The sequence below is a fragment of the Puntigrus tetrazona genome, chromosome 3 (assembly GCF_018831695.1).
Source record: "Puntigrus tetrazona isolate hp1 chromosome 3, ASM1883169v1, whole genome shotgun sequence".
NCBI lineage: Eukaryota > Metazoa > Chordata > Actinopteri > Cypriniformes > Cyprinidae > Puntigrus > Puntigrus tetrazona.
Window position 1 is genome coordinate 5,368,029 of NC_056701.1, and position 15,000 is coordinate 5,383,028.

The 15,000-nt window shown below is 40.0% G+C and overlaps 1 protein-coding gene across 6 annotated transcripts in view; it reads right to left on the reverse strand.

Annotated features, from left to right (window-relative positions):
- Positions 1–15,000, reverse strand: part of plppr2a (phospholipid phosphatase related 2a) — a 41,671-nt gene that overhangs the window by 21,478 nt on the left and 5,193 nt on the right. For 2 of the 6 annotated variants that reach the window (XM_043232071.1, XM_043232107.1), the window contains exons 1-2: positions 9,876–10,190; positions 5,685–5,806 (exon numbers count right to left, since the gene is read on the reverse strand). In XM_043232071.1, the coding sequence (XP_043088006.1) occupies positions 5,685–5,753 (69 nt within the window). In that variant the 5' untranslated portion in view covers positions 5,754–5,806; positions 9,876–10,190. Of the gene's footprint in view, positions 1–5,684; positions 5,807–9,337; positions 9,639–9,875; positions 10,194–15,000 lie in introns of those variants that run through there. The other 4 variants (XR_006248739.1, XM_043232094.1, XM_043232080.1 and 1 more) reach the window with 4 other exon arrangements.

Here is a 15,000-nt window from a genome sequence, read left to right on the forward strand (position 1 = left end):
ACGCTCGTTCGCCGAGTGCTCGAAGCGTGAAAAAAATGCGCTTGGATTATTCACCCGGATCTGTCCACCCACACAGACACCCACATCCACGCACACCCGAACACAAAGCCTGACCCGCAGCGCTGTCCTTCACGAAGAGAGAAAAGACACAAGAACGCAACGTCGCAGGGATAAAACATTCAGCACGTTTTGTTTCCAAACATCGCGGCCTGAATGTAGCTGTAGATTATAACAGAAATGTAATTATTTGTTTAACACACACTGTTCCAAAGCAGCTTTACAGGAAATATAAACACAAAGAAGATAAGGAGGACGAAATACGTGTGGTGCAATGCTGAATGTGTCCAGCAGGGGGCAGACCGGCGCTTTAAGATGATTGGCTGTGCTTGATTTAGAGCAAGAAACCTGAGCAAACCCCTAAACACGTGTGACTATAAGCACCGTACCTTGGCGAATGACTGATAAAAATAACACAGAGATGTGCAATTCATTTGTTTAAGTGATCAGAGTTATTATGATTGTGGACAATGAAAAAATAACTATATTTATGCAAATAAATATTAGATTTTTAATGCATATATAAACACTCACATTCATGCATATATTTAAAATACATTGATTAAAGATTAAATAGACATATATAATATAGAAATTCTATGAATATAAATGTATACATCTAAATATTTTTTACAAATATACTGTATGTGCGTGTTTATGTGTATAAATGTATATAGCACTATACAACATACACATACACACACATATATATATATATATATATATATATATATATATATATATATATAATGTGTATATATATTTTTGCAAACCAATTATACCTCATATATTCATATATATATATATATATATATATATATATATATATATATATATATATATATATATATATGAATAAATATATATATATATATATATAAATGAATATATATATAATTATTATTGGTTTACAAAAAAATTAAGCAGCACAAATATTTTAAACATGGATTGATTGGTTTTGATTGATGTTTTGAATATCAAAGTGACATATTGCAATGATTTCTGAAGGAGGCTAAAATATTTAAAAATATATATTTTAAATACATTAGAACAGAAAACAGTTCTTTATTTCTCTTTATTTTTACTTCTTAATATATCAAAATATCACTGTTTTTTTAACACACGAATGCAAAATGATATAGATTTCTCTTCGTCTTTTTTATATGTGATCTAGTGTAAATATTTAGCGAGCATTAATACGACACAGATCCCGCATGCAGCGCACGGGCAACTGATCATCAGTTCGTCTGTCCATTCATTCATCGGAAACATTCAGCTCAAAATCCAAAACAGTACCTCACTGGAGCGCGCCGCTTTTATCTGGCACGAGTTAGTGAACGATCATGAAACGCACCGTGCCAGAATCACTCTGTGTTCACTCAAACGGTCTAATTAGAGACCGGGGGGGAGGAGGAACGCTCCATATGGCAACATGTCTCTCCACAGCCGGCAAAAATTCAGCATTACTCCGCTGTCAGCACTCGGTTCTGGAGGTTAGCCGGAGATAAAAGTTCGGATCAGTCTAACATGTCTCCTGAAAACATGACCGTGTGCTGTGGAGGTTTATATGCGTCACGCGTGAGAACACTTGCTCTGTAATATATGCGCCTCTCTGCCGTGGATACGGCAAACAAGCTGAGACGGATCAATAGAGACGGCCGCCGTATTAAGCGCGGCATCACCGTGAGCACAGCTGACAGGCGGCGACTCGCTCCGGAGGAGAGCTGCGGAGGACACGGAGAGAGGGGCTACCACGGGACACGATTCGTCGCTGCCATAAATTAAGGATGACAGATGTGCTGTAATCTCGGGAAGAGCGTGGCGAACCGAAGCTCTGTTTCAGAGCCTTGTCTGAGAAGGTACGAGTCCTCGGAGCTTTCTGACCTCTTTCTGGATCAGGGTTCGAGAGCGGAGGGCAGCTCTGGAGGAAACTACAGCCTGGAATCTGATCTGTTATCACTTATGAGATTTAGGACATAGCATATACAGTACAAGACCAAAATACATAAAGATTTCATTCATAATATTTGTATTTTTTTTTTTATTTAATTTTGTATTGTTATTCTTGATACATTTGTTATTATATATATATATATATATATATATATATATATATATATATATATATATATATATATATATATATATATATATATTATTCAAATTCCTACTCTTTTTAATTAAAATGCGTTATTAGTTTAATATATCCATATATTATTTGTATTGTTATCATTAACAATATTTACGTTAAAAATTATGTAAATGCATTTCATTGTAAAATATTTTAAATTAATTAATTTATAATAAGAATAATAATACTTATATTGTTGTCTATGCATATATATATTACTTTTTATATGCTTATGCTTATATATATATATATATATATATATATATATATATATATATATATATATATATATATAACAGTTCAGTTATAGCTTGATAGCTTGCAGATGGATGGATGGATAGATAGAAAGATAGATAGATAGATAGATAGAAAGATGGATAGAAAGATGGATAGATGGATAGATGGATAGATGGATAGATGGATGGATGGATGGATGGATGGATGGATGGATGGATGGATGGATGGATGGATGGATGGATGGATGGATGGATGGATAGATAGATAGATAGATAGATAGATAGATAGATAGACAGATGGATGACAGACAGACAGACAGATAGATAGATAGATAGATAGATAGATAGATAGATAGATAGATAGATAGATAGATAGATAGATAGATAGATAGATAGATAGATAGATAGATAGATAGATAGATAGATAGATAGATAGATAGATAGATAGATAGATAGATAGATAGATAGATAGATAGATACATAGATAGATAGATAGATAGATAGATAGATAGATAGATAGATAGATAGATAGATAGATAGATATGACTCATAATCTCAGTGTCATTCAAATGTCTCGGCTCTAATTGGGCCTGAAATCAGTCTGGTGTTTCAGAGTATTTTTAGAGTCGTCTCTCTTCACGCTGCCAGACACTGAAGGCTGTCTAGTCCTTTGAGTGACAGCTCATCTCTCCTCTTATTCATAGCTCATTACAGCCTTTTATTCTGCCTGATGAGCAGAACTAAACAGCACCAAAGGACGCCACGTACCTTATACTTGTACTGTGCGATGATGGACGGAAGCACAAATACGATCTTTAATGAGCGCCGTCTCAGCCGCACTCCACAAAGGCAGGCTTTAGGCTTCTGGACACTTTTCTAGCTGTTCTAGCTGAGTTTGGGAAACCATATTAAGAAACCACGGGAAACCAGTTAAGGCTAGTAAACCAGCAAATAAAAAAAAAAAGTTATTTTTATCAGCAGGATGAATAGACGCATCCCCTTATTAAAAAATAACGAGCAACAGCTGATTCGATTAGAATGCAAGCATGTACTGTACAGACTGAACACCGCTTCATCGTGTTTGTTGTCGCTTCACAATTAGCGGCTTGATAAGAGACCGCCGGCGTGGATGCAGAAGCGTGCTCGGTCTGTTATTACTGTGCGCTTCAGCGTCCTCAGCTGTAAATACACATTATCCCGCCGAGAAGCCGCTCCGGCGAACTCAAGTCATTTAGGACGCTGCCAAGTTCTGCTGCTCTTCCTCTCTTTCCACAAGTCTTCTTTCATCCGTCAAGAGCAAGTGTTTCTCTGCCTTCCCGCTGCTAGCCTTTCATCCTCCTACTGAGTCAAACTGCTCAGCTCCCACAATGCTCATCAGCGACCTGCCAGTTCAAGCGTCAAAGTCCTTTTACAAAAATCTATTTTATTCCTTTCATTTTCCGGGCCCCTTTCTAGATCTCCACGCCGCCATCAAAGGAGCCAGAGAAGCTAGATACGCTTTTGCTCACCGCCATCGACCGACGATCGCGCGCGCTACCTTTACGTTTCATATCTTGCTCGGTTTATATTTAACGCACATTTTTAAACTGCTCTCCCGTAGCAATTAGCATTTACTGTCTTTGTGAAAATTAGCTCAGAGCCGTGGCAAAACCGGAAGCAAATCTTCACGTCCGTAGATGAACCGATTCATCATTTCACTTCACGTTAACAACAACTATTCATTTAAGTGAGACTAAACAGATGTGCACAAAGTCAAAGTCACTAAAGCAGGAGCTGCAGCGTTGCGCCCTCTGCTGGATTTTACAACTCATTTCTTCTTCAGCGCCACCTCTACTGAGGCAAAACTCACAATTTTAGGAACAAAAATGTAAATTCTGTCACCGCATACATAAATTAAGTCTTTGCCTTCAACACAATACAATATGGGGGGTAGATTGTTAGTGCAAAATGATTTGCACAGACTCATACTGTTGGATTTTTGAAGGTTTGTACTAATGCAACTAAACACATTTACACGTTCACAGTTTAATGCTACACTGACATGCAGGTATAAAAACTATTTCAAGTGTGAAAAAAAAATTAATAATAATTAATTATTTTAATTTAATTTATTTTTAATATTTTTTAATTATAATTAAATTTAAATTTCAGTATTTTTATTACTTAATTAATTATAAGATTTAATTTTTTTTTTAGCATTTACCCCTGATTGAAGAAACACTGATTTAATGTAATGTTTAATGCATTCCTGATATTGCTAAAGACCGGAATATATTTCATTTCACTTAGTTTTTTAAACAATAATCCCATTCAAAACTATAAAGAAGATGAAAGTAGTCCAAAAACAGTCTGAATGCGTTGCTTAATATTAATCTAAATTGCATTACCGACTATAAATCGCATCATCGTGCAACCTATCCGGCTGTTATGCATCTCTCACAGTCCTAGTCTTATGCTTCGTCTTGATAAAGTGAGTCATAGCAATAGCTGAATGTGCTACACAAAAAAGGAAAAGAAAAAAGACAAATAATCGTACACGCATGCTGCAAGAGCACAATATGTCTGTGTGTGAATGCGTGCGTGGGCATATTACCGCACGAAAGCCGAAGGAGGAAGGAAAGAGAAGATTTACACGTGTGGGAGAAAGAGCGTCTAAAAATGATACGGCACAAGGATACAGACGCAGGATAGAGATCCAGCTGATCGGTAGCCATGGTAACCACAGCGGAGGCAAGCGTCGTGATGTGTTTGTGATGCACACGCAGCATTAGTGAACACACAACAACAATTCAGACCATTATCTGGCCATCCTTCAAGAAATGCAGCGCGTGGAAATGAGCTCTTACTTCCTGAACAGCCCGAATCACGGAAAACATTTCATTCCTTTAAATTCAGCATCAGCACCGAAAAAGGTGAAATATATCTATACATCTATAGATACAGATAAATGGGTAGATATATAGATTGATAGATCTATCAGTGAAGAATGAAATGTATATGCATGATATTTTTTTTAATAGTAGGGCGAACTACGACCTTCAAAATCACATGGTGCGAATCTGATCTGAATCAGTACAAAGGAAGCTAGCGTTTCTTTTCACATCTCTAATAACTTTGACTTATTTAACATTTATTTGAGCATCGCTTCCTTTCAGGCCAAGACATAACACTGAGAGTTCACGACTCATTCAGAGTTCATCCAAACGTCCCGATCCAGCTTGATAATGTCCGGATTACAGTTAGGGTTGAGGATAACTCACCTCCACAAATAGGAAACATGGTACAATGGAGCTACTGCTCTTCACAGTAGGCTTCTCTTCTGCTGCCATTGTAGATCCCGCTTCTTTCCGTTCGGTTCCTCCTCTCACACTCCCACTTTATTCTTCTCACATGAAAGAGAAAGAAAGAACGGGTCAGGAGCTAGAAAACTCAATTGCAATAACTTAATCGTCCTTTGCATGCCTGAAGGATACTCTAATGCATGACTGCATTAAAACGCAAACCCATAACTCTACGTAGAATAGAAATATATATACAGGTGACCACAAAACAATCAGATTATACTGAGAGTCCATCTTTTATGTGACACAGGTTTTACGTTTACCTGCGTCTAAATCAGGGATGGATGATCATGATTTTTCATGCACTTTTTTTTTTATAGCAAGAAACAAGAAAGAATGAAATTATACATAAAAAAGATGTTTATTTGCCATTTTACAGAACAAACTGGTTCTTGGCTATTGAACACAATAACGGCAGCCATCTGAAATTAAACCAACACTCCACTTGTTTTTGGAAATAGAGTCATTTTCAAAGTTATTAAGTTGAGTTTTACTCTTTTTGAATCCGTTCAGCCGATCTCCGGGGCTGGCGATAGCACTTTTAGCATAGCTTAGCATAGTTCATTGAATCCAATTAGACCAGTAGCATCGCGTTCAAAAACAAAGTTCAAAAGTTCAAAGTTTAAAACTTGACATCACACAGCGCCTGTGGATATTACAGCACCTGCTGAGGCAATGGTACGGCGACAAAAAGCCGGAATGAGAGAATAGATCCTAGCCATAGCTTTGAAAAAAAGCTTAGCACACAATATAACTACAGAAGAGTCAAGTTTTGTGTCAAATGTCTAAAAATACTATTTATATACACACAACCATATATACATATACATATACATATATTATATATATATATATATATATATATATATATATATATATATATACACACACACACATATATATACATATATACACACACACACACACACACACACACACATTTTGTGGTTCCGAGTCCCATATTTACACATTTAAACATGCTATTTATGGTATTCCACGATTATTTATTTATTAGATTTCCTGTTCTTGCGTATGCTGCATGTAATATTTTACACGGTCCCAAAAAAACCGAAATGCTACAAGACTCGCCGTTTAGTCTGGATTAGGTCCGCTTACTGGATCAGTCAAAGTAGACGTCAAATTAAGTGGCTGCTCTTTACTTGACAGAGAGCATGTGACCTACAAGACCAACTACTGAGAGCAAAAGATGCAACCATTTGTAGTGGGCTGCGATCTAATTAGCACTTAAAAGCCCCCTTTTACACTAATATTCATTTACGAACAGATGGTCTAAACCGGCCCAGAACTCTCTAGGACTGGACCGGCCTTGTGAACCAGCGAGCGGCATTTTGTCAGCAGGTCTGTTGAACATCACAACGTAAAACCTCCGAGTTCAGGACAGGGGAATGAATATCACATGAAGGCAGGCACTAAAGCGCTACGACAGAAAGCATCTAGTACATGCCTCCGCTTTTAGCGCGCCTTATGCTCACAGCGGTCAACATTTTACATCTGTCAGTGTGCGAGTCCTCAGATAATGTAAAAAAAAAAACCCGGAGCGTTCCTTCATTGCTGGGCAACATTGGAAGGTTTTCTAAAAAGCCTATGTGGTGTGCCGCTTTGATGCCTTTGAGGAAAAAGGGACGCTAAAACGCACGATCCCGGTCAAGGAGGAGACGCGATCTAATGTAAGGCTCTAGGGGTGAATGCGTTCAAATAAAGAAGAAAAACGGCCGTCCTTGAAGAACCAGCTTGGCGTCTCTTGCTCATTGCTTTTTAATCCTTTGCAATTAGCTTTAGTCTAGTCCCGCTCATGTTAACGTGCTTTGATAATTATGTAGATGCAGGTGAAGTGTCTAGAAACGGTCTAGCGTATGCTTGCACCCACAGACCAGCCATCCACTCGTCGCAGGCCGTCTGGTGCACGTCACGCACTAAAATAGCACGGCCGTGGCCAAAACCGTGAGCTAGGATCTTATTAGTGCACTTTCTGGAAATCAGAGTGGGCGAGTTCGCATCTAGTCGTCGGGAAGCGATGTACACCGAAATGCAGATTTGAATTTGGAAGTACGGTAGTTTCATTGAAATGGAAAACACGGATGTACACGAAAAAGCCACTCGAGGACATTAAAGATTCAAGACATCAAAGTTGCAAGGTCTTGAAGTTTATAGGCCTCAGAATAGATGCATATAATTTTTTATTTAGTTCATATTCTATTGTTACATTTTGTGCGAACCACGGTGGAAAATATTTATTCCCAAGTAAACATTTTCTAGTGCATGCTTAAAAACACAGATTTTGGGTGAAAATAAAGGTCTGTAAAGCATAAAAAAACTTAAATACAAGTACCCATTATTATAAGCACAGCATTTCAATGATTATAGTTTACGAAATGACAAAATGCATTCAATTTTAATAACATATTTGTCCAAAAAAAATGCTTTTTTGTGGTCAGGTGGTACTAACCGAACAGGTTTTGCTTGAGCGGGACAGACATGTTGGCGTAAGACCAACTTGTGCATCATAGAGCCGTCTATACCCTACAGAGCCAAGCTGACAAACACTAAGGCAACAGCTAAAACGAACAAGCCCCTTCAAACAGGAGGGCTTTTCCAGAGACGCACGGCTGCTGGTTCGCCACAAACTGAGACTAGGCTGTTATATCCCCAAAGGACACTTGAGCTTCAATTAGTACAGTCAAACACCGCAGGCTCCCGGGGCGGACCAACTCCATTATAACGCAGAGCTTGCCCCGGCTTTCCATTACGGTTCAGGTATAAAAATATAGATGGCCTGCCTCAGATTGGAGTTCAGAATAATTCAAGAATGGCGATGAGTACGGCGAAACAACTCCTCGAGGTTTCTGACTTTGGGTTTGATCTTATAACGAAAAATAGCATCTTCACCAAAACGGAGCGAATTTCAGAGAGAAGCGCAGCACTGGTTTTTTTTCAGTGTTTCAGAGTGGCTCGGTCAGACTCATCTCTGCTTTGGGTCGCTTTAATGTCATTTGGGAACCATCTTCTCAAATCTATAACGAGAAGCACTTACAAACCAGCTGCTGTCTGACGAAAACGGCTCGTGGAGCCAAGTGAAAAACCTAAGTAATTAAGACAGCCAGAGATATTAGCAACTGTACAGTTGTTCTGTAAATTATTGCTCGATTTTTTGCTATTTGATATTATATTTTCTTACTTACTTAAATCAATAGCCTACTACTACTAACGCCACTAATGCTAATTACTGTTATTATATAATTGCTTAAAAATTGTGCAGCCCTACAAATAAATTAATAATTTAATAATTGAAAAAAAAAAAAATTTAAATAACAATCATAATTTTAAATCGGAATGGTAAACACTGAACCCTACTTCATGCACTAACAATAAAAATAACTTTTTGGGACATTTTTTTCAAAATAACATCTCGTGTATATTTCTCGGAAGCAACGCATACCGGTTTTTAAAATGAAAACAAAGGCGAGCAAATCCCATCATTTCTAGTTTTGCATGAACTATCATTTTTACCGAACTCCACTCAATGCCCTTTATTGCATCTCATACACACTTACCAAAACATGCTGCACGACTTACACTCTGTCACTCGTCTCTCTCTCTCTCTCTCTTCTCCGTATTCCTTCATTAGTCCAACCCAGCAATAAAGACACATGCTCGAGAGCGTAATCCTCTTGCTGGCGCGCGGTTGTAAGCACCTGGATTACACGGCGCGTACGTGCCTCGTCTTTGATTTGAACGTGCGTCTGGGTTTGAGCCACCCCCCAAAACAGGCGCGCGCGTTTCTAAGCGTCGCGATTTCAAGCTATTAAAGGTGGGGGGTGGGGGGACGCACGCGAAAGCAATAAGAGCGTGAAACCCTAAAGGGATTTCGCCGTACAGGGTAATTAGAGCTAGCGTTTGGGGAATACCACACCCCCACCGCCCTCCTCCTTCTCCGCGTCCTTCTGATTTCCAGAGATATGGGGCAGGGAAACATCACTCATCCTTCCAGGGTGACCCCCCCTCCCCTCCACGCACCCCGACAGTCCTGCGCCGTCTCCCCCAATGACCAAAACAGTTCGCATGCACAATCAGATGGATAACCAGACTTACTTCACACCCTACACGGCCGTCGCGATGGATTCTTATGCGGTGGCCATAACGTGCGTTTTCCATGGAGCTCCTGCGCACCTCTCCTCCTCCTCCTCCTCCTCGCTCTTCCGTCTATCCGCCCACCCACGCAGGATTTTTTTTATTTTGTTTCCACGCGGAGCGTTTCCTCGCATTAACGCACGCAGATGCGCTCGCGGTCTGTGTGCAAACCGCGCACAGGCGGATCCCTCTTTAACGAGGCGAGAGAGATTCAAGCGCGGCTCTCCTGTGCGGCTGCGGCGAGTGCGCGTGTGCGCGCGCGAGAGTCGGCGCAACCGGGACTCTAGGAGAGAGTCTGATTTGTATTCAGGCTCGTGCGTCCCTCCCGCCCTCTCTTGCTTAGGATTCAGGTGACTGTGAGACGCAGTGAATGTAGGTTAATGTTACATTGCTGTGGGTCAAGCGTGCCAAAGCCTACAATGTCTAAAACAAATAACCAAGCAGCGGAGTTGCACTCATTAGTGATGCTTGCATCAGCATTGATGTTAGCAACGCATGCGGAATAGCCTAATGAAAGAAAAATGACCTACATAAGACAAATGACATATTATTGGTTGCCAAAGGCTACAGCGTTTAACAACTGAATTAATTCAACTACTGGCCATAGAAGGTGTTTTATGAAATGTCTGATTAATTGAGTTAGAACTCCACAAAGTCTCTATGCAACTTTTTACTTAGAACTGGCTCAAAAATGAAAATTCTGGGGGGATCCTTTAAGGATGTGCTACTTTGACGATCTTGCACAATGCCAGAACACTCTAGCAACGCTCTAGTAACCATCCCGAACACCATGACAACCACAAATCATCCAGAAGACAGGGACATCCACCTAACAACACCCTAGAGACATACCAGAACACTGTTACACAGTACTTACCACTCAGAAAATTGTGACAAACATCTAACAATGCCCTAACAGCCATCCAAATCACCATGGCAATCATCTCACAATGCCCTAGTAGCTATCCAGAACACCTGAACAACCTAGCAACCATCCAGAAGAACACAACAACTTAGCAAAGCCCAAGCAACCACATAAAACACCCTAACAACCATCTTGCAATGCCCGAGAACACCCTGGCCACCACCTAGCAACCGTCCGGAACACCCTAACAACCGCTTAGTAAAGCCCTAACAATCACCCAGAACACCTGAACAATCACCTAGCAACCATCCAGAAAAACAAAACCTTAGCAATTCCCATGCAACAATTCAGAACACCCTAACAACCAACTAGTAATGCCCTAGCAACCATTCATCCAAAAAACACAGACACAACAATGCCCTAGCAATCATAAACAATACCATGACAACCACGTAGCAACCATCCAGTACACTGTGCCAATCACCTTACAACAGCATAGCAACATTTCAGGACATCCTCGAAACAATAAAGCACCCAGAACACCATGACAACTACCTGGCAACCCTCCAGAAACCCGTGACAACAACCTAACAACACCCTAACACCAAAGCAACCATTCAGGTCACTGTGACACCACCTAGCAACGCCCTAGCAGCCACCCAAACCACCCTGACAACCATCAATGCCTTAGCAACCATTCAGAACACCCTGACAGCCACCTAGCAACGCCCAAACGAGCATCTGTGACACCTTATCAGCTAACTTAGCATTTGGTTTTGCTGGGCAATCAAATGTCAACATTTTTTTAGAGACCAACAGTTTCAATGAAAACCCCTTGTGTGTTTTCTTTAATGTTAGAAGCAAATAGAAACACGAATGGAACCTGAACTAAAGCAGCTTGCACGTCTCAGGGGGGAGTTATGTGCATTATAGCAGTCCATCGGATGCAAATGTGACTTAACCTTTACTTCGGCTGTGTGTGTGTGTGTGTGTGTGTGTGTGTGTTATCGGACAGCTTTGCTTAACGGCCGTCAGGCTGCAGTCCCTCGAGTCCTGCATTCAGTCATGCAGTGCTGCTCGCACTTGATAGGGGTCGGGGAAAGAGAAAAATCAATAAAGACCTCGAATGCCTCTTTTTTTTATGCATGTCAGCTCCATACAAGCAAACAATAGTATTATATTTTTTTCAAGGCCTGAAGGATGAATTTAAAAAATGCACAAAAAAAAAACATGAATATTTAAAACGTTACTAGAAAGTGAACCAGTTCAGATAACGTTTTTTACTTCATTCGTTTTTTTAAATGTGTTTTTTAAAGATCCGTGTGACATCAGCGGTTCACCCACCATTTTATCATTTTAACTTTTAACATTTTATTTTATTTCATTTTAAAATTTAGCAATTTTCCAGTGTATTTAAATGCGGTCAATGCCCATAATTACGGCAAATAAATATTGCAAATAAAATGCAGTCAGTTTAATGAAAATATCCAGTACTTTAATAACACTGAGCGGTGACCATTAGTTAGAAAAGATACGTTTCAGATTGTTTAGATGCATTGTCTGTCGTTTCTTTAACACAATGTCACTGAAAATGTTCTTGTTTTGCCGTCATACTAGGTTTTATTCTTTGAGGAACTGATAAATAAAATCAAATAAAAAAGCAGCAGGCCTATTAGCAGGCTTTGTTTACATGTTGTTTTAAAATGACAAAGTGGAATCATGTTCCCATTTTGCGGAAATGTACAAATTTAAAGAACAACATCTTATTATTATTAAGAACATAACGGCTTGCGGTTTCTGTACAGCATTTAAATATTGCACACGAGAAACTTTATTTCCGAAATTTTAGCACCACTGCGCCTGAAAGGAGAATCGAAGGAATACAACCTGTCCGCTCTCGACGTTTGCTGGTTATGACCTCTTATTTCAGTCATGAATTTTAATAAGGGAAGGCCGTTTATTTGCATATCGCAGAAGAGCGGTGCGCCTCGGTTCTCCATCTGGTGCGCTGAATGACATGCATCATGTCCCACACGGAGGCAGTAAAGAAAGGCATGTTTCTGGGTCCTACAAGATCTCCTCAAACGAGCTCTAATGAAACGTGATGTTCATTTACCCGTCGTACATTGCGCTCTGGGGGAGACCGGGATGCGCCCGCTGGTGGTGCCGTTTATTTGCATAAGCCGTTTGCGTTGCTTTAGCGCCTAATTTACCGAAGGAATTATGCAAATCAGATAACGTGCATGCTACATCTGCACCGAGCTCTGGGTGTCTGGAGTTATCGTAACAGTGCGTCTTAAAAAGAGTAGCAGCAAATCTTGAATGATTTCACCATTTCACCATTTCAGCGGGCAGAAACGAGTACATTTCCTATTAATTTAGGCCTTAACTGAATTACTACTACTGCAATGATGTGAAATTTCAGCACACAGGTATAGTTTGTATTTATTCAGATGGAGATGGTCCCGTCACGGCACATGAATCTGATTTGCGCTCATTGGTATGAGGTGCCGTCACAATGCAGCGGTGACTCAAAGCACTCCCACCGCCTGGATTGATCCTAAGAGACGGCCAAATAAACAAAACAATACATTTCATTTATTTAGATTCATCAGACGACAATTAACATGCAAATAAAAGCATCTAGCAGCATAAATCTTAATGCTTAGAGAATTCCCTTTCACGTCTGTAATAAAGATCTCGGGTCTGCTTTGTTTGTTGAAATGCTGCAGTTTGAGATTTTGTTGCAGATTTTGGCGTCCGATGTGAGACTATAATCACGGCATCTGTAGTGAGATGACCGGGTGTTTGTGACTAGAGGCTGAAGAGAGAGACATGCTTCACGCAATCTACTCGTCTTCCAAGATGCAGGAGACTTTGATGATTTGGAGAAACCGCTTGCTCACCAATAAATCCTCTGCAGTGAATGGGTGCCGTCGCAGAAGCATCGCAATAATCCACAAGCAGTCTTACGAGAAGAGCTGCACACTTGGAAGAAACAGATATATCGTTAAGGTGGTTTGACTTTAAACGGTCACTTATTTCCAAAATATCAGTTATATCGCAATCCATAAAACGCTTTAGTTGTCCTTTCACATCAAAATCCACTGATATGCGGCATTAAAACTGTTTTTGCTTGTAAACAGCGTGGATTTTCCACTCCCGATTCGGACAGCTTCACTTTTCACTTAAAGTAAGGACTGGTATTTTAGCTGGAACCAATGGTTTAAAGTTAGAAATGTCGAGATGTTTTGTTTTTTTTGTTACAAACACACAGGTTTTTGCTACACGAGACATTAATTAACGGCCTGGAGTTGTGTAGATTACTTGCGGATCATTGAGATGTTTTGACATCCGACGGCACCCATTCACCGCAGAGGATGCACTGGTGAACAAGCGATTTAATGCTGCATTTCTCCAAACGCAGTCAGACGAAGAGAACAACTCATTTTTGTTTTGGGGCGGACTGTTCCTTTAAGCATGGCGTCTAAAAGAAAGAATAAAGACGCACATTTGTTTTTGTGAATTGTGGGGACATGGCTCCATCTGGCTGGATGTTCTTCGCTGCGGATGCAGTATCTGGCAGCTCCCCGAGAACCCAGATTGGGTCTGGAACAGTCCAGCTAATTTAAATCAGAGCCACACGACCTCATTTTTTGACGTGACAGACACACAAAGAACTAAAAAAAAGTAAAAAGCACGGGAATCTTTCTCTGTCCACAATACGCATGGTTGCTTTAAAATATCCCATCACGCTATGGAATTAATATTTCAGGGGGAGGTGAAGTGAACGTGTGTGCATGTACGTGTGTTCATGTACTGAGACCAATGCATTTTAATGCATGCGTCAAAAAAAAAAAAAAATCCTACTGACCTCTAATTTCTTAAGACCTTCTGTAACGCCTTTGTGAGCATCACACATCCCTTGTATTCACTTGAAAGTTATATTCACAGGATTAAAAAAAAAAAAAAAGGCTTATCAATGCAAACGCTAAATAACTTTAATCATTTAGAAATGTGCCATCATTGCAAGTATTAAAAATGCAATGCATTTAGGGTCAGGACGGAGCAGCTGCGAGTCGGATGATGTGAAAGTCTGTCATATTCTAGGGCCCGGGGCTCCCTGGATTTCTCTGAATACGGCATGGCTGAAGTCTCAGTTAGGAAGTGTTTGTGAGTCACGCCACAGCAAATCTTCAGCAAACAGGCACAAGCCCCGGG